Here is a 25809-nt window from a genome sequence, read left to right as displayed (position 1 = left end):
AAGCTCGAACCCGTTGATTACCGCTTGCGGTACTAGTTCTTCTTCTTCTTCTTCTTCCTCTTCACCAAAGTAAATCGCGTTTTAGAGAACCTGAACATGCCCCAAAACTCACCAATTTTTGCAAGCGCATCAGACCTGGTGTAAATTTACGTTTATTACTGTTTCGGGGAATGTGCTTTAAAAAATGAAAGTGGGCGGGGCAAATAACTGCTCCACCCCCTAAAACTTGTGGGCCTGAGGAGCACGTTTAATGTACATGCACGAAACTTGGTACACGCGTTCCTTAGGTCGGGACGGTCAAAAAAGTCCGCGTAGCCTATGCTCTAAAACGAACAGGAAAGCCGCCATCTTGGATTGAAAATTCATTTTTTGCCGATTTTGGCCATATCGCACCATCGGTATTTGAACGAACTTGTCCTAGAGCTTACATGGGATCACGTTCAAACTTGGTGAGGTCACTTTGGACAAGTTGAGGATCTAAAGTTGCTAAAAACTTTTTAATAAGTATCATGCTGTACGAGAAAGGGGCCGGCAAAGTTGGTGAAAATTTTTATTTTTCGCCACAGGCAACAAAACTCTTATAACTTTGCTATAGAAGGTCACTTCCCAACCAAATTACCTAGGGTTGATGATGGACCATTGCTGAAGAAGTCTGTGGAAAAACTGTACATTTTTAGCACAGCGCCTCCTTGTGGTAAAAGAAAATACAACAAATACACAATTTCGGTAATAACTTTTACATATTTAATCGTATCAAACTCAAAATTTGTGACAACATTTAAAACACATGAAAGATGATGCGTGCTTATTATGATAACAAATGGTTCAACGGTGTTGCCATAGCAACACTGCAAAGTCAGATATTTGTGACAAAAAAACAACCTGCTACAACTTTGCGAAACTGAGTCTAATCTGAACCAAACTTGCTAGGATTGATGATAGTCCTGCCCCGAAGACACCTATATGAAAATATTCACTTACAAAAACAGCGCCCCCTTGTGACAGCAGCCACTATGACACCTGATATTTGAATGAACTTGTCCTAGAGTTTTTGTGCGATCACCTTGAAAATTGGTGAGGTCACTGTGAACAAGTTGCCGAGCATAAGTTCCTGAAAGCTTTTTAAAATGTCGCTCGGTGTACGAGATAGGGGGCGCCAAAGTTGGGTTCATTCATATTTTTCACAACAAAAGGCGAAACTCTTACAACCCGTAAAACTTGTCCTCCTGAGGAGCACATTGAATGTACATGCACGAAACTTGGTACTCACGCGTTCGTTAGGTCCAGACGGTCAAAAAAGTCAGAGTAGCCGAAGCTCTAAAACGAACATGAAAGCCGCCATCTTGGATTGAAAGTACATTTTTTGCAGATTTAGGCCATTTCGCACCAATGGTATGTGAACGCACTTGTCATAGAGCTTTAATGGGATCACCTTCAAACTGGGTGAGGTCACTGTGGACAAGTTGAAGATCTAAAGTTATTAAACGTTTTTCAAAATGTCGCATGGTTTTTGAGATAGGGGGCGCCAAATTTGGCGTTCATTCATATTTTTCACAACAAAAGGCAAAACTCTTATAACCCCTAAAACTTGTCCTCCTGAGGAGCAAGTTTAATGTACATGCACTAAACTTGGTACTCACGCGTTCCTTAGGTCAGGACGGTCAAAAAATTCAAAGCAGCCTATGCGCTAAAACGAACGGGAAAGCCGCCATCTTGGATTGAAAGTACATTTTTGCAGATTTTGGCCATTTCGCACCAATGGTATGTGAACGCACTTGTCATAGAGCTTTCATGGGATCACCTTGAAACTTTGTGAGGTCACTGTGAACAAGTTGAGGATCCAAAGGTATCAAAATCTTTTCATTAAGTATCACGGCTAACAAGAAGAAGGTCAGGAAAGTTGGCGAAAATCACGATTCCTCGCAACACACAACAATCTCTTATAACTTTGCCATGGAAGGTCAGATATTAACCAAACAAGTGACAATCGATGATGGGCCCTTGCTAAAGATGTCTATGCAAAAACTGTAAATTTTGAAAACATCGCCTCCTGGTGGTGGCAAACACTAGGAAGTCTGGTATTTCGCAACACACAACAAACTCTTATAACTTTGCGATTGAAGGTCAGATCTTACCCAACCTTGTGATGATCGATGATGGGCTTTTGCTGAAGATGCCTATGCAAAAACTGTAAATTTTGGAACCAGCGCCACCTGGTGGTAACAGAAAGTACAAGTTCACAATTTCCCTTATAACTTTAACAAATTTCCTTGTATCAAACTCAAAATTTGGGAAAACATTCAAAACACATGGTAGATGATGCGTGCCTAATATGATAACAAATTGTTCAACATTGTTGCCATGACAACACTACAAAGTCAGATATTTGCGACAAAAAACAAACTGCTACCACTTTGCGAATGCTATTCCAATCTGAACCAAACTTGCTAGGATTGATGATAGTCAATCCCTGAAGATGCCTATATGAAAATATTCATTTTCAAAAACAGTGCCCCCTGTTGACGGCAGACAATATGACGTCTGGTATTTCGCTACAACAACAAACTCTTATAACTTTGCGATGGAAGGTCAGATCTTAACCAAACTTGTGACGATCGATGATGGGATCTTGCTGAAGATGCTTATGCAAAAACTGTACATTTTGAAAACAGCGCCTTCTGGTGGTAACAGAAAATACAATTTCACAATTTCCCTTATAACTTTAACAAATTTCATTGTATCATACTCAAAATGAATGAAAACATGTAAAACACATGGTAGATGATGCTTGCTGAATATGATAACAAATCGTTAAATGGTGTTGCTTGGCAAAAATGCAAAGGATTCCCTCAACTGAGTGGTTTGTTCATGCAGTAACCATTGTTCGCCACATGATGGAGGCATTTGCCTACAAATCTATCAAATCTAACATTTACAGTTTCTCATGCTGCTCTAATTGGGATTGTTGTATCCACTTGAAACTTCATACGTGAGACCTCAGACCCGTCCGGAACATGTCTGTAAAGCAGTAATGCCAAAGTCAAATACACGGGGGGCCAAAATAAAAAAAATGGTACAGGTGGAGGATTAAATATTTATTAAAACTTGCAATTACTGCACATATTGAACCAATACCAATACCACAGCCTATATTGCACTCAATCATAAAATTAAATTAAATTAAATTAAATTAAATTAAATTAAATTAAATTAAATTAAATTAAATTAAATTAAGCAAAATATAAATAAAATCAGTTGCAATATTTTCTCAAGGCTCTTTCAGTAACAAATTGAAAACGTTTTTCCGTCTTCTTTTTAACAGGTAAACAGCAAAATGTTATTTTCCTTCAAAGCTCAATGGCAAGATAAATGCAAAAATGAAACAGCATGTTACAAAACAAATCAGTGTGCTGCTCTGATCCTCACCAATGTTTGTCTTTTATAATAAAATTAGAAGTTAGTGCAAACTTGAAAAGTGCAAAACAGTTGCATGTTTCATAGTGCCTTCTTAAGTTATATTCTTTCATAACGACACACTGTCTCCACACACAAGACACACAGGCTTTCCTTTTACTTCGGTGAACATTATTCTGCCTCCCACCTGTCTTGAAAACCCTGTTTTCACCGTCTACTTTTCTATTTGTCTATTTGGGGGAGAGGGAGATGAAAAATGACAGCAATGTTTAGTTTTCCACTGTGACTGTGATGCTGTTCATGAAGGATGACACGGGATCGCACTCACAGTGCATCTTGGGATGTGTAGTATTATGGTGCTGAGGGCACATAATAGTGCAAGCCGGTTTTAATAGTAATTAAAAATCATCCCGTGGGCCAGACATAACTCATTCACGGGCCTTGATTCTGACATATGTGCTGTAAAGGATAACCTCCCTACAGGAAGTAGAACTCCCGAAACAGGAAGTCAAGTCTAACATTTTCCAATCTTCACAAAACTTGATATGTGAGGAACGTCCCTGAACACGTTTACGGACACACCTTTCACCAAACAGGAAGTCGGCCATTTTAAACAGGAAGTGCCATCTAACTTAGCACATGGACGCTGAAAATAGTCTAAGCTGAAAATTACTACTGCCGCAAGCGGTGAATGAACGGAAGATGAGCTAGACGTCTCGCACGGCGAGGTGGGCGCAGGGAGACCCGCGAGCCGTCAAGCTCGAACCCGTTGATTACCGCTTGCGGTACTAGTTAGACTTTAGTTTACACTGTATTTACTCTGTAGTTTACACTATATTTACTCTGTAGTTTACACTGTAGTTTACACTGTAGTTTACTCTGTAGTTTACACTGTAGTTTACGCTGCAGTTTACTTTTAAGTTTACACAGTAGTGTACGCTGCAGTTTACACTGTATTTACTCTGTAGTTTACTCTGTATTTACTCTGTAGTTTACGCTGTAGTTTACTCTGTATTTACTCTAGAGTGTGTCCTGAGTCTGTAATAAAACACTAATGTCCTCTCACTGTATTGTTGACATTTGGATTGGGGGTTAAGACCTGGTTTTAGGGTTGGGATTAGAACTGGATTTAGGTTAAGGTTCTCACTACGAACGCTGCACAAACACGATGTGTGTGTTTTCTTGTATTTGTTACTTCTTGAGGACCTACACGTGTGTCATTACTTATTGTCCTGTTGTGTCAGTGTGACACGGGCTGTGGATGGAGGGGGCGTGTGTTTGATAAACAGGGGCGTGGACTTGGCAGAGTGGGCAGTGGTGTTTCCACGGAGCTTCCTCCACAGTAGATCCACGGGAGCGCGCAGTCTGGTCACAGTCACAGCTCAGCCTGTGTGTGCGTGTGCGGGACTTAAGTTCTCTGAGGTCATGGAGGAAGATCATAAGTTGTTTTTGGATCATTGATGAACGGATGAATCCAGAGAAAACCACAGAACCATGTGGAACCTTTTTACGCGCAACTTTTGCGCCACTTGCTGCAGTGGCGCGGAGGCGGCGGTTGTTTTAAGTCGCTCCCACTTTGTTTGTTTGTTTGTTTAGGAGTGATGATGATGATGATGAAGATGACGGTGGGGTGCTTCGACGTGCCGTGTTTCCTGCCTTGTGTCCTCGCGCTCAGGATTGCGACTCATGGGATGTAGTAAATGGAGAGCTGCGTTGAACGTGGGACACCTGCGCGTGCAGTCCCGGCTGTCCGTCTTCTTGACCATGATCGTCCTCGTCACGTACCTCTTCTACTGCCTCAACGGACTCTGTGACTCCGTGCCCAGACCCGTGTTCACGCAGCGAGCGCATCTGCACGAGAGGATCAGCGGCAGGAATGAGGAGCCGGACGCGGCGCAGGACGCGGCGCAGCTCGGCGGCGGCACCTTTAACGCGTCGCTCGTGCGGGACTTGTCCAACAGCGACACCAACAACAACAATAACGAGGACGACGACGACAACAACAACAGCAACATGTCTATAGCGAACACTTTCGGCAGTAAGAAGTTCCCTCAGGCGATCATCATCGGCGTGAAGAAAGGAGGAACCCGCGCGCTGCTGGAGTTCCTGCGCATCCACCCGGACGTGAGGGCCGTGGGTGCGGAGCCGCACTTCTTTGACCGTTTCTACGACAAAGGACTGGAGTGGTACAGGTACAGATGACTTTGTTATTAGAATTATTAGTATTAGTATTACTAGTATTAGTATTATTAGTATTAGTATTAGTATTAGTAGCAGCAGGACATTTAATCCCTGCTGAATGTCCTCAGATGTCTGTAGATGTTGGACAAACCATCATATTTCAATAATACAACACTTACTTAAGTCTGGATGACATGTTTACATGTTTTGCTGTGTGCGCTAAACATCTTCATACATTTATCTGACACAAATCTGTTTCTCTGAGCTCATGAAAAGTTTTCTTCTCAGAGGAAAAACTCAGAATTACTGTAAAAACATGTATCCTTAAAAAGAGAAGACAATAATCTCTATTCTAGCTGAACTACTTATATATAAATAAATTATATATACTTTATATAATTATCTAATTTAATTTTTGAGTTTCTCAATGATATTTACATGTGTAAGAAGCAATATAATTACCTCTAAACAGTCAGATTTCTGCTGTAAAAAATAATTAGGCTCACATTCGGATAGTTGTTTCATGAATATTTAAATTAGTCTCATGAATATTCATAATTAGTTGACGACAAACCTCAGTATAAGCACTGCAACAACTTTTAAACCAGGAAAATAAATATACTGACTCGTGTCTCATGTTATGAAATTGTTATGCTTTAAATATTTTGCTCAGGTTTTTTAAATGAAGTTTATTATTTTTATACAAGGTTATCCCTTTATTTATGTATTTATTTATTTTTTGAAAAAATACATTATTCAGTTGAAATACTCAAAACAGGTCGTCAACGATGAAATCTGAACATTTCTACAGTGTGACTTTGATGAATCTGTGACACTTTTGTGATTTAAAAATACTTCATTCGTTCATTCGTTCATTTGTTCATTCATTCATTCATTCATTCATTCATTCATTCGTTCATCCGTTCCTGAAGGGGGCAGTGTGGAGGCCAGCGTGTTTGTAAACTAACAAAAAACAAACAGTGAATAAACATCTCGTCGTTGATGTTTGTGAAAAAAAAACAAGAAAAAAGAAAATAAACGTCACATAAAGACGTTTGTTTAAGGTTAAAGGTCGAGTGCCAGTCATTAAAAAGTGAACAGTCAGTGATCAACAGTCTCACACACACACACACAAAATAAACAAAGCCTTACACTTAACCTTAACTAACTTCCGTCTCATTGGGACCAGGTTTTGGTTTCCTTCATATGAACATTTTCACCTGCTGCTGGTTGTAGGTCCCTCTCCTCTTGATTTCTCTTTTTCCTTTTCTAGTCTTTTTTTGTCTCCTCTCTTCTTGCATCCTCTCCTCTTGTCTCCTCTCCTCTTGTGTCCTCTCCTCTTGCATTCTCTCCTCTTGTCTCCTCTCCTCTTGCATCCCTCTCCTCTTGTCTCCTCTCCTCTTGTCTCCTCTCCTCTTGCATTCTCTCCTCTTGTCTCCTCTTGCATCCTCTCCTCTTGTCTCCCTCTCCTCTTGCTCCTTTCCTCTTGTCTCCTCTCCTCTTGCATCCTCTCCTCTTGTCTCGCTTCTCTTGTCTCCTCTCTGTCTCCCTCTCCTCTTGCCCTTTCCTCTTGCCTCCTCTCCTCTTGCGTCCTCTCCTCTTGTCTCCTCTCCTCTTGCATCCTCTCCTCTTGTCTCCTCCTCCTCTGTGTCCTCTCCTCTTGCATTCTCTCCTCTTGTCTCCTCTCCTCTTGTCTCCTCTCCTCTTGCATTCTCTCCTCTTGTCTCCTCTCCTCTTGCATCCTCTCCTCTTGTCTCCGCTTCTCTTGTCTCCTCTCCCTCTTGTCTCCTCTCTCTCCTTTCCTCTTGCCTCCTCTCCTCCCTCCTCTTGTCTCCTCTCCTCTTGCATCCTCTCCTCTTGTCTCCTCTCCTCTTGCGTCCTTTCCTCTTGCCTCCTCTCCTCGTCAGTGTTGACAGTTTTCATAAATGACGTTTGCGTCTGTCTCCTGAGACTCTTCGTCACGTCCAGCTCTGATCACAGAGGGACGATGGTAGTGATGTTGTGGACAGTGAACAGCTGACGATCGTCCAACAACAAAGAGCAGAGAACATTAATGCTGCTGCAGCTCATCAGACACACAGATGAGGACAAAGAGACAGAGGGACAGAGAGGGAGGGACGGACAGAGGAGACGCATCAGGAGGAAGGATGAGGGAATGAAGATCTGAGGAGAAAATGACAGTTAAATGACGGAGGAGAGAGCGATCGATACTAATGATCACTTCTCTGTGAGGTTCATGTTGAACAGCATCGAGTGACATCAGAGTGTGTGTGTGTGTGTGTGTGTGTGTGTGTTGTGTGAGTGTGAGTGTGTGTGTGTGTGTGTGTGTGTGTGTGTGTGTGTGTGTGTGCGTGTGTGTGAGTGTGTGTGAGTGTGAGTGTGTGTGTGTGTGTTAAATATAAGAGCAGATAAAAACACATTTGTCACGTTAGAAATAAAGAACGTTTGTCAGAAACTTCTGCTTCGACACGTTTTCCTGACATTATCTGTGAAATTATGCTGAGATTTGAATAAAAGCAGTGAATGAACGGTCAGTGGAGGAAACCTGACGTTTCAAATCACTTCATACGTCGACACCACAGAGAGAAAGAAGACGATGAAATGAAATCAATTCAGTTGAGTATTGATTGACACATCACACACACCGTCCGTCTGTCTTCACCCTCCACGTCCAGATATCGTATGTTGTTGTAAAAATATTATACATTTAGTGTAATTACACGTTAAGTACGCGGTGATTCGCGTTTATATCAACGTGAAACAGAGCCGTCGCATGTGGAGCCAACACAACCATGTGAAACCGGGGCTGGAAAGTATCACTGACAACGTTAATCCTGCGACACAGCTCCTCACTCGTCTTCTTCATCCTCTTCCTCTTCCTCTTCTTTCTGTAAGTGCACATGTGCGTCTCTGAGACTTGGCCGTCGTCGCTCTGCTGCTAACCAAGTCAAACACATGGACATCCTTAAAGGAAGCATTTGGCAAATTGTCTGAGAAAAAAATGCTTATATGTGGAAAAGCTTTGGCTTTGCCACCGACTGGAAACGACAGTGTGGTTTCAGTGGTGGAGAATGAAGCTTTAGACAGCCAGGGCGTGTGTGTGTGTGTGTGTGTGTGTGTGTGTGAGTGGGTGAGAGAGTGAGTGTGAGGCCGGATTCATTCACACGACTTCAGCACCGCCTGAAATCTGTCCACCCAGTTTCCTCTCGCAGCCTGTTTCTTGAAACTGTCGATCTTTGGACGTCATGTGTCTCGTTGGCAGGGACGAGATTATAAACAAGATGGCTGACCCTGTGGTTGTAAACAACAGCAAAAACAACCAAACAATGAATATTGACCTCCCAGTTTCCTTCACACTATAGACCTTTGGACGCCATGTTGGCAGGAAAAAAAACAATACAAAACAAGATGGCTGACCTTGTTGTTGTGAAGAATAAACTCCAATTTGTCTGTCCACCCAGTTTTCTCTCACACTATAGATCTCCAGATGTCATGTGACCCAGTTTTCTAATGTTGGCAGGAAAACATTCTAAAACAAATAGACAACAAAAGTGTCCGTTTCACGGGGAACTTTAAATCCACGGAGATAAAACAATACACTGCCCCCTGGTGGTGTTCATGAGTATGGACATTATTCCACACCTGCAGCATGACCACGTCTTTCTGATGAGACTTTCCCTCCTTTGACTTTGGAGAACATTTACATTCACATCACAATAAAAGCACGTTCAAAAATAGAAGACAAAAGATATTGAAGTAAGTTAGCGTCGCTGAAGTTCACGACCATTTTTAACCTCACTAACGCTTTAAAAACGCGATAAAAACGTACCGTTTGGCCGCTTCCTGCCAACATGGCGGTGTTTTGGCAGGAAGCGGCTCCATTCACACACATTATGGTGTTGCATGATGGGATATAAATGCCATTTCCATGATATTGATGCCCTCAAATAGGTTCCCTCTCTATTGATCTCTGTCCCTTCACTGCGGCGACGTTCAATCTTGTTGACACGGAGCTGTTCCTCTCGTCCGCCGCTGACATTTACGCCGCTCGCCGCGTGAGCGTAGCCGGAGTGGATTTATCGGCTCGTTCGGGTCACTCACACTCACAGTGTCATGTAAATCTGCCGGACCCGTCTCTCTCTGTCCTTTTTCACTGTCGAGTCAATATTTCTCCTCTCCATCTCTAAATCTTCATCCCCTCATCAACTCGGCCGAGACCTGGACGAGATAGCGAGACAGGAATGTCCACGTTTTTATTTCCTGTTGGACGTCTCCAGCTCTCACGGGGGGATTCTCTGGATGAATTCCTCTCGGCTCACATTCTTGGACGCCGCATGAAGGAAAGACCCGTGTGTTTTGTTTTTTTTGCTTGGTTTTATGAGGGTGAAGAGAAGATTTCAGTGGGGAGAATTTGGGAAAATTGGGAAATTTATGGATCTTTTTTGGCTTTTGTGCATGAGACAAAAGCTTTGAGGGTGTTTGAAGATGCAGAATGTGATGGAAGGAAAAGAAAGTAGTCAAAGAATATCAGCAACATTGCCCTTTATTATGTCAATAAATCACATGAAATGTGAATTCACCTGGAGAAACTTTGAGTAAACGAACAAAAAATGTGAATTAATCTATGGAAACTTTAAGTAAATTATCAAATACTACAAAAATCACGATGTATCGCAACTAAAATACACAATTTTGTCAAAAAACACATAAAATGTAAATTAACCTTGAAAAACATTCAGTAAATGATCAAAAATGACAAAAATCACGACGTATCACAACTAAAAAAGCATATTTTTGTCAAAAAAAAACACAAAAATGTGAATGAACCTGGAAAACCTTTGAGTAAATGATCAAAAAAATATTTAAAGTTCACTTACTGAGGTCAATGCACTGAAAACCATCAGATAAACAAGGAAAAAAATGATTCTAAACAAAAGGTTCACAAAATAAAATCTACTGCCACTTAAATCTACATAATCTTAATCTACAAAGTATGTCTTCACTCCTTTAAATCAGTGAAAAACAGACTTTTTCAACTTTAAACTAAAGTTTGCGTCACAGTGGAAATCAGTGATTTTACATCAATCATTTTGCATCCAAATATCACACAAATGAAACTGTATAGAAAAAGACAAAGAAAACAAAAAAGTGAGGCTTGAATATCATTATTGTGTACTTTTCGTCTTTAAAACGTGACTTTTTTTTGAAGTGAAAGTGAGAAAGTGATCAGGAAATTAAAGGTTAATGCAGAATATTGACTCAAACACACACACTTCACCTCCTCTGGCCTGTCTGCATGTCCTCACGTGAGCGTGTGTGTGTGTTTGTCTGGTTAATGTCTGACACTGTGTGTGTGTGTGTGAGTCAGTGTGTGTGTGTGTGTGTGTGTGTGTGGGTGGGAGCCGTGAGAACCAAATCCACTTTTGCCCGCTCCTAAAAACCTTCCTGTGTCAGTTTTGACGCGACCAATTTAGCGAAATTCACTTAATTGTAGGTGATGCCTGCGCTGCCCTCCAGAGGAAATGAGATTAATTACGCCTGGAACCAAACATCAAACGCTGCGTTTTTACTGTAAATATCCTGCGTTAGATGACGTGTGTGTGTGTGTGTGTGTGTGTGTGTGTGTGTGTGTGTCTGAGGTGTGTGTGTGTGTGTGTGTGTGTGTGTGTGTGTGTCTGAGGTGTGTGTGTGTGTGTGTGTGTGTGTGTGTCTCTGAGGTGTGTGTGTGTGTGTGTGTGTGTGTGTGTGTGTGTGTGTGTGTGTGTGTTCTGAGTGTGTGTGTGTGTGTGTGTGTGTGTGTGTGTGTGTCTGTGTGTGTGTGTCTGAGGTGTGTGTGTGTGTGTGTGTGTGTGTGTGTGTCTCTGAGGTGTGTGTGTGTGTGTGTGTGTGTGTGTGTGTGTGTGTGTGTGTCTCTGAGTGTGTGTGTGTGTGTGTGTGTGTGTGTGTGTCTGTGTGTGTGTGTGTCTGAGTGTGTGTGTGTGTGTGTGTGTCTCTGAGGTGTGTGTGTGTGTTTTAATGAAAGCAAAGCGTTGGTTGTTTCCTCTGTCGCCTCGTGTTGAGCTGGTGTTTCATGTTTAACTCGACCCACTCAACACTGCTGTCGTTAGTGTGTTTATGAACACATGAGTTTTCATCCACACACACACACACACACACACACAGACAGAGGACAAGAGAGGAATCAGCTTCATTTTCACCTCCTGAAGTGTTTCCATGTGAATCCACTGCTGTAGAACTTTATCTTACATAAACTCACAAATCAATCAATTCATCCTGATCACTGAAGGTGTCACTGAGATGAACACATGTTGAACCACGTTACATGTCAACCTGTAATCTAGATGATGGGGTTAGGGGATGACAGGGTGAAACTTAGTGACATTAGTGACTTTTCACAGAGATATGACATTTTACACTTTTGCCCGTTGAAATAAATGTCATCATTTTTGTGACATCATCAGTGGTCGATTCTTACAAAATTGATGGCGAATATTATTGGATGGATGTCTACCGTTAACAAAGACTCACATCAATCGGATGTGATTGTGCGGTGAAACTTACTCTGATGCTAGAGTTTCTATTTTTGCAAACATTTACCAAATTCCGCTCAAATCTTCAAATGTTTTGACAGAGATTTGATATTTTACAGTTTTGCCCGTTGAAATAAATAAGGATTTCATTTTTTTTATTTTTGTGACATCATCAGTGGTCAATTCTTACCTAAATGTAATGGGAACATACATTTAGGTAAAAAACTAAATGTTTGGAGGTGAAAAAAACTAGAGCGAAAGTGACATTCTACAGTTTTGCTCATTGAAAGAAATAATTCAATGATTTAAACATGAAGAAAAATGCTTAAGAAATCAACAGTTTGTTGAGGTTTTATTATTCGCCTGTTAGTATTCACAGTTTGTTATGACCGTCTTCTTTTTCTCTCTTTCGCTCTTTCTGTCTTTCCCTCTCAGTCTTTCCTGTAGATGATGTTTATCTTCAAAGAAAATGGATCTTAATTTAAATAAATTCTGTTGATCTAACGTCAAAGTGTCTCTCTGTAATCTACATGTCATCTACACGTCCGTCCATCTGTCCATCTGTCCGTCCCACTGTTGATGGGGGCCCCTGTGTCCCCCCGTGGCCCCCGGTGGCTCTTAGATAAAACCACTGTGGACCGAGCAGGAACCCGACTGTAGATTTTCCCATTCGATAAGGAGCCGTCAGCAGCACACCCACACACACACACACACATGTTTGTACAGCTATTCTTCTCAGGACCGTGCATTGACTTCCACTCATTTGTAAACTTTAATAAAATCATGAACTAACTTCTAATCTTATAGTCCTGAACTTGAGATGAGAAGGTTCAACTTCATTAGGACCAGGTTTTGGTCTCCATGAGGTCTACAGGTCCTGACAAGTACCAGGTTCTTGGACTGAAAATAAAGTTAAATGAAGAACTTAACTTAAAACACACGCTTCATATGAATGAATGAATGAATGAATACATTTGTTCCTAACAATAATAATAAAACTGACTTCAGAACAGTTTGAACTCATTCAGCAGAACAAAGACTTGAACTTTGAAGCTCACGTTCTGATTTCTTCCATGTTTTACTTGATGACGAAAGGAATAAAATAAATAAATATTATAATAAATAATATAGTTTGATTATTGCAGAATCACAAAATAACGTCACATACGTCGTGTTTTCCTGTCACATTCTGTACATGCTCACACACACACACGCACACACACGCACGCACGCACGCACACACACACACACACACACCTTGTTCACCAGAGGAAACTCTGACTGACCACTTCACCACTTCACTCATCCCTCCCTCTTTCTCTGTGATGTCTCTATTCTCGGCTCCGCCTCTCTCTCTGTCTGTCTGTCTCTGTCTGTCTGTCTCTCTCTCTGTCTCTCTCTGACTCTGTCTGTCTCTCTCTCTGTCTGTCTCTCTGTCTTTCCCCCTCAGCAGACACATTCTTCTGCTCTTTTCCTACCGACCTACACCAGTGATACAAACCTCCTCAGTAAAAATACTCGTCACCCGCCAGACACCAACCTTCACAGTGTGTAACCGTCCTCCGCCACACACACACACACACACACACACACACACACACACACCACCATAACTTAAACAAACATCCAGTGTTTATTCAGACGTACGAGCAGAGATGGTTTCCATGTGAGTTTTATTCTTTACAAGGAAACAACTTATTTTCATACAAAAACATCTGCATTTTAATGAATTACTTTGGCCTTTATGGGATAAGTTAAGGTTTTTTTTTAAGTGTGGATGTGATTTAATGTAATCTACACCTGTGTGAGTCTACAGTATCTTGTTCTATGTATGTTTGAAGCGTTGTTTCACCACAAGACTTCTCCATAGAGAGAATCAGCGATTTTACATGACAGCACACAGGAGTTGTGTGTTTCACCACGTCACTTACTTCAAATGTGTTATTGTGTGACTTCTGTGTCTGAAATCCTTTATTCAGATTTACCTGAAAGACATAAAGTGACACAAAGTTATAGTCGACCACAAGCTCCTGTGTCCCTGTGAGCTAAAAACGCAGATTTTCAAGTCAGAAAAGGTTGTTTAACATATTTGAACTGATATGGTTTTCATTTGAATTGTATTATTTACTAGGAAACAACTTATTTTCATGCAAAAACATCTGCATTTTAATTTATGTCTTTGGCTTTAAAGGGATGGTTGGGGTTTTTTGAAGTGTGGATCATCTGAAAAAAGTGATTTTTAGCTACTTTAAAAAAGGCTGATTTAATATAATCGACACCTGCTTGAGTTTACAATATCTTAAAAACAGGTTTAATGTCTTAATGGAGTTTGGTGCCCAAGAAAAGGCTGTTTTACATCAAGATGAAGTCTCAGTGTTTCAGTCGATGAGCTGCTACTCACAATTATTTCCATAATCAACTCATTTGTCAGTTATTTTCTGTGAACTCTGAGCTAAAAATGTTTGTTTTTTTTGACGGCGAACTGTTTAGTTTGAGGTTAAAATCTCTCTTTCTTTCCGTCTCTGCCGTGTTATCAATGAGAGAGTTTCTAGGTTGTGTTAATGATGTGTAAATACGTCATAAAAACCACTCTTACTGTATACGCCGTCAAAATCAAATCTTCAGGCTGAAATTGAGGTTTTTCTTACTTTCTTTTCCTTCTTAACCGAGGAAATGATACATTTAATAAAAGGGCTACGCACACACACACACACGCACACACACACACATATATATGTTGTCCAGAAACAGCGTCCAACTAATGCAATGGCCGACCTCCAACAGACACAGAGAGACGCGCCACTTTACCTCGTCTTTTATTGAGCGCTGACTTGTAATCAACCCACAGAAGCTGCACAGCCCAGTGTTTGCCATCCATAATACACACACACACACACACACACAGTGATCTGTCTTCATACGTCCATCTGCAGTGCTCCGGGATGTTGAGTGTGTTTTAAAATTCCTTCACACATGTCAGATATATTCATAACAATCTCACGTTGAGGGATAAAGCCGAGGCCAAGTGGACGCTTTGAAGTCGTGGAAGGCAGAAAAGTGGGGGAGGGAGAGGGAGAGAGAGAGAGAGAGAGAGAGAGAGAGAGAGGGCTGCACATGATGACACGTTGCATTACATGATCCCCCGTGATCCCTGGTGGTCTGAATCACAACCATCTGCCTCTGACCTTCAGGCTGGAAGAGTCCATTTCCGTGCAGTTGCACTGAAGGCTGGTGGGGATTAGCAGGGTCTGGGGGTCCAGAGAACTCTGGGAGCTGAGGGGAAACTTCCCCTTAACCCAGAAACACTTCCCTCATCTCCACACACACACACACACACACACATATGTGCACAAACTCCGACCGAGGCTTCATTGCTCCCAGATGTGGATCCATCCTGTGCTCGGCCTCGTCAGACGCTTCTCTCTCTCTCTCTGTTTGTGTTTGTGTTTGAAAAAGAAGACTCAAAGGGATTTGGACAGAAAATAAATAAATAAGTGGTTAATATAGTGTGGGAACAAGTGAAAGTGACATGGCCCTTTTATTTATTTTGAGATAAACACATAAAAAACGCTTTGATTTCAGAGCAACATCTGAGCAGGAGAGAGGTGAACAAAAGCTGTGACATATCGAGGCATGGTTCTCAAACTGTGGAGCGCTTCCTCTGGTGGTACTTGGAGGAAAATCAGAAATACTCTTTCTACTTTTAAGTGCAATGATTGCTCAGTGTGAGAACCTCTGACACAGGAATCATCTGGAGCTTCTTCTGTCATGAATTGAGCAATGCTGGGCTTTTTATCCTCTTTTCCAAACAATATTGTTGCTTAAATTTGTTTTTGTTTTTTTAAACAAATCTATGATTTTCCAGGGAAATTTAAAAAATGTACATCACCACCTGAATGTGATGTATTTCAGACTTTACGTGCAATGTTGTGTTGCATAAGTAATCTGAGTTTGTGTTGTGTATCGTATGTTGTTGGTCACGTTATGTCAATTATATAAAAGTGGAAAAAATGGAATTATGGGGAAAAAAAATCAAATAGATTTCCTACGGCTTTACTTAGTAACATCAGAAACACTTAAACCTACCGTTGATCCTATTTCAAATGCATTGGAGCTTTGTTTGTCAGTGTGTGGTTTCCATTCAAATCAGGAGCTGATTAAGATGTAATTACACCTAATCTGTTGATCAGATTCTTCTTCTTCTTCTTCTAGTTTTTCTACCAGAAATTCATCCCACAGCTTAAAAGAAAACCTCCACAAATTACACATCAAAACATGTGGATCACCAGGACTCATGTGCTCTGGCTTTTCCAGTCGTTCTGTGGGGTTTTTTTTAGTCCATGAAACTGAAATAAGGACAAACTTGATGTTTTCCTCTGCAGTTTAAAGCCGTCTCGGGCAAAAGGAACTAAAAGTACCTTTAACTAATGGCAATAACCAGATTTGTCTCATATAAGTGTCTCCCTGTGGCTACAGAGACTAAAGGAAGTGTCTCCGCGAGTCTTAAATCTGCAGCGCAGCGTGCCGTGTGCGGTCCGGCTTCATTTTTAGCTTCTTCATTTTTTTTTATGTTGCTAATTCTGCGTTGTCGTGTTTTTATGGAACGGCTGCGTTTTGTTTGCCATGACTCGTTTGTCATGTTGTAAAAATGTCAAAAAGAAAAAGATCCTGGTATCAAGTGAGTTCTGACCGCACGCGGAGTTACTTACTGTGTCTTTAAACGTCCAGAATGTGTGGCTTTTTACAGGACAGAGAAAGTCGTGTTTGTGTCCACATTAAACTGTCCCTGCTGCTGCTGCTGCTGCTGCTGCTGCTGCTCACAGTGTGTGTGTGTGTGTAGTAGTCATAAACAACAGCCACTCAGCCTGCAGTACTTTAACACACACACACACACACACAGCCCAGTAAAGCTCAGCCCACCCACACTGAAAAATCACTGTGTGTACCTGTATTTATGTCTCTGTGAGGACATTTTTGTCTGGTCCTCGCAACTTTGAAGTGCCTTTTTCCCGTCTTAAGACCTTATGTTAGGGTTAAGGTAAGGGTAAGGGAATGTGTTATGTCTATAAGGTGTCCTCACTAAGATATAAAACCACTTTGAGTGAGTGTGTGTGATAGTGTACTTGTACTTATATCATTTTGTCTGGTCCTCACGACTTTAAATAAGCTTTTTCAGGTTAAGGTTCTTCTTTCCATTTGTTCTTTTTTTTAACCTCTTACATCACACCACTCCTGGTCCTCTGAGATTCACCGTGCTCCATGTTTTAGATGTTTCCCTGCTCCATCACACCTGATTCAGATAAACAGCTCGTCATCAAGCTCTACAAAAGCCTGACTCAACAAACCTCTCATTTCATCAGGAGGGAAACATCTAAACTCTGCTGGCCTGTCAGCATTCATATCCGATCCCTGTAGATGAATTCAAGTTTAATAATGTTGTTTTTTATGATTATTATTTGCTTTTCTTAACAAAAACAACTTAGTCGTGCAGGATTTAGTGGCTTTTATTTTGAAAAAAAAAGAAGATTTTGTCTTTTAAACAAAAATAACTATTTTTTTACTAAATTGCATAAAAGGTTAATTTTATGTGATGAAAACGATGTTTTTTTCACGGAATTAAATGAATTAGAAAGATGTCGTTTTTTGATCAGTGAGAATGTGAATAATCAGCCTCAAACATTTCTTCATTATTTAGCATCAATGCTTACAAAGTAGTCATTTCTGCTACAAGGCTACGATGCCCACTCATCTTCTGACCCTTAGCGCAGCCGTTAGCTTAGCTATTATTTTTAGCAGCAAACCTTACTTCTTCAACTTTGTTTTAACAGCTAACAAACTTGCTAAAGGCCATTAGCTTAGCCCTTAGCAGGTTCCTCCAGGTTCAGATGTGCACCTACAAAAATGAAGTGTCCTTTCTTTGTTGCCTTGTCTCCTATTCCCTCCCTTTTTTTAAACCCCCCATGTTGTGTGGCCTCCTCCCCCTCTGGGCTTTAACCAGGCTCTCCTGTGATTACAGACTGTTCGTCCAAAATGTAAACATGATGTCAAAGGCAGCAGCAGCGGCGGCGCTCGGCCTCACATGGAACACGAGTGCATGACATTAAACACGCACACGTTCTGAAAACACCGAACGCCACCTCAGTGTTTTTGTTTTCAGAATTTTCACTGCGAGAAAACCACAGAAAAATAGTAAAAAAAAAATGCTCTGGCTTTGATTCACATTTGGTAGTGTTTTTGTTTTATGGCTTAAAAAGAATGTAGGTTTTTTGAGAGATAACACTATTTTTCTGGAATATCAACAGCAATCATGAGCTTTTTGTCGTCCATTTCTTTGTAATCTGGTTGTGACACAAGGAACAACAGATTATAGTCAATTAACCAAAGGTTTACTGAATAAAATGTTCACCTGTTTAAGTCTACGGTATCTTGAGAATATGCTCACAGCATTATGTCATCATTATTCAGCTTTTAGAAAAGTGACATTTGTAAACCGCTCACTCTCCTGCACCAAACTCCATAGAGGAAATAGGCCTTTTTAGCTCATAGAGACACAGGAGTTGTTGGTCTATTGCTGCGTTATTTGGTCGTTTGTGTCACTGTGGTCAATCCAAACAAAGGGTTTCAAACACCAGAGCCACACAATGACAATTGAAGTCACTGATGGAGGCAGCAAGTGGATAAACGACCCCCCGTGTGCTGTGATGCAATTGTGGATTTTCTCTATGGACTTTGGTGTAGCAACACAAACTTCAGTTTCCAGTTTAAAAAATACTATATAACTATGAAAAAAAGAAATTGAAGACTTCAGCAGGGATATATTTTATGATAGAAACACTTTGTTAAGTGGCTAAAATCCCAATGTCAGCCATGTTTCCAGTGTGTTACTTCATCACACAACCACAATTCAATTCAAAAAATCCTTTTAAGGCACAAAGGTTGGTCTCTAAAGCCACGAATGTTCAAAAGCCAAACTGGGAGCAATTTATCTGAAAAGAAACAGACTGGAAAGCATGGTTTTTGAGGCGCCCAGGTGCACTGCAGCCATAAATGTGATGATTAAAGAATGCAATTTTCCTTTTTTCTCTGCTGAAATATTCCCTTAATTGCTCCGGCGTGTCGGCTCAGGTGCTGTTGTTGACAGTGAGGACACAGAGGTAGAGCGAGGCAGGTCCAGGTTAAGTGGATGCACCAAAACGAGCATTTCCACAGATTGACGACACATGTGAGTAACAGTATCCAGGGGGAGGAATTTCCTCTCAAAGCCAGAGTTGTTAAACTTTCCTTGGATCCAAATAAGAAATGTAGCCCCTTTTTTTTTTGTGTGGGACCGAGATTCAGAAAAACTCTACTGCCGCTCATGTGGTGACCAGAAAGAAGCGCGTGGCCCCAGAGGCTCCGAAACTTGGCCTCTGACACGGAGGTCGTCACTTCAACAAATCATAGCAACATAATTGTTTCCTCTTCTGGTTTTTACTTCATTTATTCATTTATTTACTCATTCATTCATTCATGTGTTTATTTATTGTGTTAGAGGTTTCCACGGAAGAGGATGAGGGCCACATGTGAAGAAAAAAAAAGTTTTTAAAAAGTAAGAATTCTGAGGAAAATAGTCAGAATTCTCAGATTAAAAATAAGAGATTAAAGTCAGAATTCTGAGTGGAAAAAAAGGCAGAATGCTCAGATTACAATCAGAGATTAAAGTCATGATTCTGATATTGAAATTAGAATTATCCAATTAAAGTCAGAATTCTGTGGGGAAAAAATTGAATTCTCAGATTAAAATCAGAGTTTAAAGTTGGGATAATTCATTACATTTACATGCATACAAAAAACAAAAAATGTGTTTTACTTTTTAGTTTTTTTCCTCTCCCGTGGATTTCTTATGAATCCCATGAGTTAATGTAACCAGAGGACATGAAGTAGGATTTGGAGTTGAGTGAGTGAATTAGATCAGAGGCAGAGTCGTCTCCATCAGCACACAGCAGAGCTCTGAGCCTCATAATCTCCTTCACTCACAGACCAACCACGACGAGGAGGAGGAGGAGGAGGAGAAACATGGAAATGATCCCAGGGATCTTTCCCAGTTGCAACAGTGACATTCCTGCCTGCTTAGTTTATGTGCACATTACTCCATTAGCATTAAAAAAGACATCAGTTCTGCCGTGGATACGCCTTGTGTCCACACTACAAGTACCCGGGCATTTTCCAGAGAAAATGTTAAGTAACACATCTGTTAGTGTTTGTGCTTCTTTACAGTAAAAGAGGAAAATTCACACAATGTGGATTCTCAGCTCCACACGACTCACGTCTCCGTGTTTAGATCTCGTGTTGCCCATTGACATTCCCGCACAGGAAGTGATAGATTTAATGCTAATTTGAGACGACTGGAAACTGAAGAATAATAATAATAATAACAATAATAATAATATTGAAATGTCGTGTTTGTACGTAGAATCAGACACTCTACCAAGAGACTAAATTTCACCCCAACCACCCCTACAATCTCCATAATCCTAACCCTAGTCCTAATCCCATATGTTTGTCCTCTTAGCAACTAATAAAAAATATAAACATTTCAAGAAATCTGGGAAGAACTGTAGAGAAATCCTTTGATTTTAACAATATTTGGTGTTTGTTCCCGAGGCTCAGACAACAAGAGATTACGGATGTGGATAGTTCAATCCCATTGAACAAGATCACATGTGTATATATCTCAGCGACATCTTAACAGATCAGGATGAATGTTTTCATGTTCATGTAAGATGATAAAAGCTAAATGAAAGTGAAGTTTTATTCTGGTGTTTAAGCCTCGGTGGAGATCAGTGATCTCTGAGTGCTCCTGTTTTTCCCTTATTTCATAATTCTGACGGATCTTCTGGATCATTCATTCACAAGAATCTCTTATCTAATCTTATCGATGGAGGCAGAGGTAAATCTAGAACTACGGACGGTCGTTGACTGCCCAACATCATAATGTGAATGCAGATTATCTTTGATGAAGAGACATTTTCAAATGAAAACACCGAGGATTTTTATGTAAATCCTTTCTTTAAACTCTGAATGTGTATATTCTTCACAGAGAGGAAACCTGGCAGGATTATATTTTCACAGCGGATGTTATTAGATTCCATTTTAGCGCTACGGTAGCGTTTGAGTAAAACAAATAGGTTTTCCTTTCCCTCCCATTTCCTCCGCTCTATATACGATCTGCTCTGGCACGTTACGCCGACTCTCAGTCACACACACACACACACACAGGCTTTATTTAGAGGTCTTTCGCGAGGAACGGCTGCGTCACTCTCGTGCAGAGCCTGAGTCGTCTTAAGTCGAGGTGAAGATCAAGAGGAAGAGGGCAACCCGGTCCTGAGTGTGCTTAGAATACCTCAACCACTGATGATAATAACAACGGCAGCGCCAAAGGCAATAACCAGCGATGAACGGGAACACATGGCCGTCCATGTTAAAGGACGCGTTTGGACACGTGCCTGTTTGTCTGGTATTACAGCTGCGGCCAGATATTCATTTAATAAAGGGATAATTCCAGTTCATTATGATAATGGCCCCCGTTTTGTTCGTTCTTTTCCATCAGTTATGACAACGCAGTAATCTGCGATTGCTGCGATCTGGGAAGCAGGGAAAGACGAGCGGTCAGAAAGATCACGTTGTAAACAAGCCAAGTGTCTTGCCAGACAGTCCAGAGCTCGGTAAATGGCTCCCCACTTTAAATACGTTTGCATAAGCATGTCTGATTGAGTAATTGGTCTTTTTTCTTTTTTAATCAAACTCAAAATCAAAATTGCAATGTAAGAGCACGAAAATTAGCAAACCGCAAATGCTGCAATTTGCAAAAAGAAATGAATGCACACATGGTGGAAACGATTCATATTCTCAACCTTGCCATCAACAGATATTGAAGACAATTTTCAAATTCTGCAGAAACGAAAAGCTGTTGTGTTTTCATTACCTTCAGGCTTGTTGGAAGTCTAATTTTGCTCTTGTAGACACTTATTGTGTCAGCGTGCATTTGAATAAAAGAGCAGGGCTGTTACATCTGATCATATGTGATCACAGGAAGTGTATGTGGCTGTCTACGAGTGATCGAATCAGCGAGTACGGATGGCCCAAATCTGTTGAATACAGACACGACACTGAATATTTATGATACTATTTTTGCTGTAGTGCATACAAACGTGGAAAACCAGGAATTTCTTTATGATGCCAACAGTTTGACATTAATGTGTCTGTTATTTCACTCAAGGGACACACAGTCTGTTTAGGAGGCAGCGGGATGAGAGGAAATTACTTTTCTGTGGTTTTCCTACAGTAGCCGACTCAAAGTGCTGACACGGTCACTCCATCAGTGCCAGCAGCTAATGTCATGTCTATCTCCCTGTAATCACAGATTTGCTCCACTAATTACACAGCAAAATCAAAAGGCCTTGAAGGCAACACAGGAATGCTCATAGAATTATGAGGATGTCAAGGGAGCGTATTTGATTTTTGTTTTTCATAACATAGATGTTATTTTTGTCATATAATAAAGTAGTAGAATCTCGGTGGACGTTTGGAGTCCAGTTTTATTAACAGAGTTTCTCTTTCACACAGAAACCTGATGCCTCGTACACTGGAGGGTCAGATCACCATGGAGAAGACCCCGAGTTACTTCATCACCAAAGAAGCCCCCCGACGCGTCTTCGCCATGAGCCGCCACACCAAGCTCATCGTGGTGGTGCGCGACCCCGTGACACGGGCTGTTTCCGACTACACCCAGACTCTGACCAAGTCTCCCGGTCTCCCGTCGTTCCAGAACCTGGCCTTCCGCAACTCCACCACCGGACTCATCGACACGTCCTGGAGCGCCGTACGCATCGGCATCTACTCCAAACATCTAGAGAACTGGCTGCGATTCTTCCCTCTCTCGCGCTTCCTTTTCGTGAGTGGCGAGCGCCTCGTGACGGACCCGGCAGGCGAGATGGGCCGGGTCCAGGACTTTCTAGGACTCAAGCGCGTGGTGACAGACAAGCACTTCTACTTCAACCAGACCAAAGGTTTCCCCTGTCTGAAGAAGCCGGAGGGAAGTAGCAGGCCGCGCTGCCTGGGGAAATCAAAGGGTAGGCCCCATCCCCAGATCCCCGATGGGGTCCTGCTCAGACTGAGAGACTTCTATAGACCCTTCAATCTCAAGTTCTACCAAATGACGGGCCACAATTTTGGCTGGGACTGAGTGCTTACTCACCAAAGTTCCTGAAAGTGAGTGAAATTCATGTTCAGCCAACTTCAAAGGAAGACCAGGCAGGGTTGCCCAGTTTCCACCAAATGGTACAAGTTGGTAGAGTTTGTTACATTGTGCAATTATCTTGATTCTGGATACCAAAGTATCGTTTTGGCACCATTTTGTTTTGGGGTATGTCGACAACACACACACACACACACACACTACAGTACTTTGGGCAACAGAGAATCCTCAAAACTGGGCGTCCATGAATAATGTCAGTACAGAGCAGAGTTTACTGTGTTGCGTTAAATTAAATGGGGATTTATTCTCTACCGCAGTGGTACGTAGTCATTCTATTGACATTGACAACCATTCCAAACCTTACCTTGGCAAGCTGAAGTGCACTGGTACCGCTTGGTGGAAACGCAGCTATAATGTGTTACCAAAGCTTTCACTGTTTGTATTTCCTTCATTTCCTATGTTTTAAACGCAGCGTCTGCCAACACATTAACCTTGTTTGGATGTCCAGGTCTGAAGCAGCCAGCTTGTAAGAGCTTCAATCAACACAAAACCCAGTGAGAAGCACTGGTTGTGGCTCATACTGCAAACCCTTGGGCACCGCAAGAACCAGAAGTATGCTAAGCTCTTATTGCCATCCAAAACACTTAACAGCACGATGTGTGTATCAAAAATAACATCAGAGAGAAAGCTAAAGTTAAACCAAATGACATAAGAGTAACAAGCTTTGACTGTCGGGCAAAGCTACGATAAACCAAATGACGGTTTGGAGCTTGGAGAGGGACATAGACGGTGAGAATATAAGCAAAGGGGTTTCAATTCTGCACAATAGTAGCCATCCCTTAACATAAATGTAAATGTATTCATGAGATATGAATGGTTTAAATCAGCGTTGTTCATTCATTCATTTTGCCTTTATACGGTGTATGCAGTTATTTTTTTAAACTTTTCTGCTGCTTCTCTTTCTGGATTCTTTTATTGTATCAAATGTAAACACGTGGGTTACTACATGGGTACTACAGTTCACAACATGCTGTAAATGTGCTGTTATTTATGTCGTGCTTCGTCAACAGGCCACACCTTCATCTGCAATGACCTCCACAAAATGGTACTGACACGCAACTGTATATTTCTAAAAAGCCTATAATTTATAAGATGACAAAACTATTGTTGAGATGTTCACTCTGAGACTTTTGTATAAGAAATTCTGCTGGAAAATTATGAGTAAAACTTTTATTCTACGACGTGTTCCAGACTCATTTACTGTATACATTTTATTTCTCAAAACCTCTCCCAATATTGTCCCCTTTGTACAAGCCAATGTTTTTGCTGCTGCAGAGAATAAGAAATACATCTGCTGGGAAGATGACGACGTGTATTTAATCACTACTGACCCATTTCAGGAGGAGATTAGTGAGATATTTATTCCGTGTGTGTGAAACTGTTGTGAATTACTTTAGAATTCAGTGTTAAAAACTGCAACCAACCGACAAGTATATCAAGAAACTTTCATGTCCACTTTAAGCTACATTGACCTGCATTGGTTTGGTTAGCTTAACCATAATAGTTTAATATAATAGTTTGCGAGCTAAAAAAAAGCAACTTACAAAACTGTCTCTAGCAACATGTGTCCTCATTGTCAAAGGATCTAACTTTATGAAATACACTTAATTAGCTTATTTTTGCGGAGTCAGAAGATACAACTTAGCTTAGACTTGTAGCAGCTGGGTTTATCGTGTTAGCCAGGCTTTGTGAAGATCACCAAATAACCTGTTAAATCCTGTTTTGTTTTTTTAATCTAGATTTTATTGTCTTGCCTGTACACAAAGCTAACTTAGCTTTATTTTCCCTGAGACATTATGCTGAGCTAAGTTATATTGTGGCCTTACATTGAATAAACACACAAAACAAAACAAAACACAGCAATTACTTATGTTATGGTAAATACACTCAATTGGCTCAATAGTCAGAAAATACAACCTAGCTTAGACTTGTAGCCGCTAGGTTTATCTTGTTAGCCAAACTTTGTCCAAAAGTGACAAAGCACCTTTTATGGTCAATAAATAACCTGTTAAATCTTGTTTCGTTTTATTTTAATCCAGATTTTATTGGCCTGCCTTTAAGCTAAATTAGCTTTATTTTCCTCCGAGTCATTATGCTGAGCTAAGCTAAAGTGTGGCCTTATATCGAACAAACAGACACAAAGGTGGCATCAATCTTCCTGCTCTGGTAGGAAAACAAAACTCTTCCTTTAAAAAGATATTTTTGTGTGTTTTTTCTTAACTGCGGTCGTGTCGACAATGATTTTGCCACATGTGCTGCCATTTCCATTTACCTGAAGGTTTGACACTCTCACTGGCTGCCAGCAGGGTGAGACGGAAAAACACATTTCAGAACAGGACCATCTAATAAAATCTACACCAGTTTAAGTCTGTAATAACATATTCATGT

General features: G+C 41.0%; 1 protein-coding gene across 1 annotated transcript; it reads left to right on the top strand.

Annotated features, from left to right (window-relative positions):
* Positions 1-4769: 4769 nt before the first annotated feature.
* On the top strand, positions 4770-24599 carry LOC122776720 (heparan sulfate glucosamine 3-O-sulfotransferase 6-like). The gene is made up of 2 exons (XM_044037387.1): positions 4770-5606; positions 22731-24599. Exons 1-2 carry the CDS (start codon positions 5101-5103, stop codon positions 23347-23349), a joined length of 1125 nt encoding a protein of 374 aa, XP_043893322.1. The 5' UTR covers positions 4770-5100; the 3' UTR covers positions 23350-24599.
* Positions 24600-25809: the final 1210 nt, after the last annotated feature.

This window comes from Solea senegalensis, linkage group LG11 (assembly GCF_019176455.1).
Source record: "Solea senegalensis isolate Sse05_10M linkage group LG11, IFAPA_SoseM_1, whole genome shotgun sequence".
Classification (NCBI taxonomy): domain Eukaryota; kingdom Metazoa; phylum Chordata; class Actinopteri; order Pleuronectiformes; family Soleidae; genus Solea; species Solea senegalensis.
Note: the sequence above shows the minus strand (reverse complement) of the source record. Positions and strands in the feature narration are given on the sequence as shown.

Excerpts from the sequence above, each read along its gene's own strand:
- LOC122776720 (XM_044037387.1), top strand. The coding sequence starts at position 5,101 with ATGGGATGTAGTAAATGGAGAGCTGCGTTGAACGTGGGACACCTGCGC. Across the intron at positions 5,607-22,730 it reads AAAGGACTGGAGTGGTACAG|AAACCTGATGCCTCGTACAC; the intron begins GTACAGATGACT and ends TCTTTCACACAG.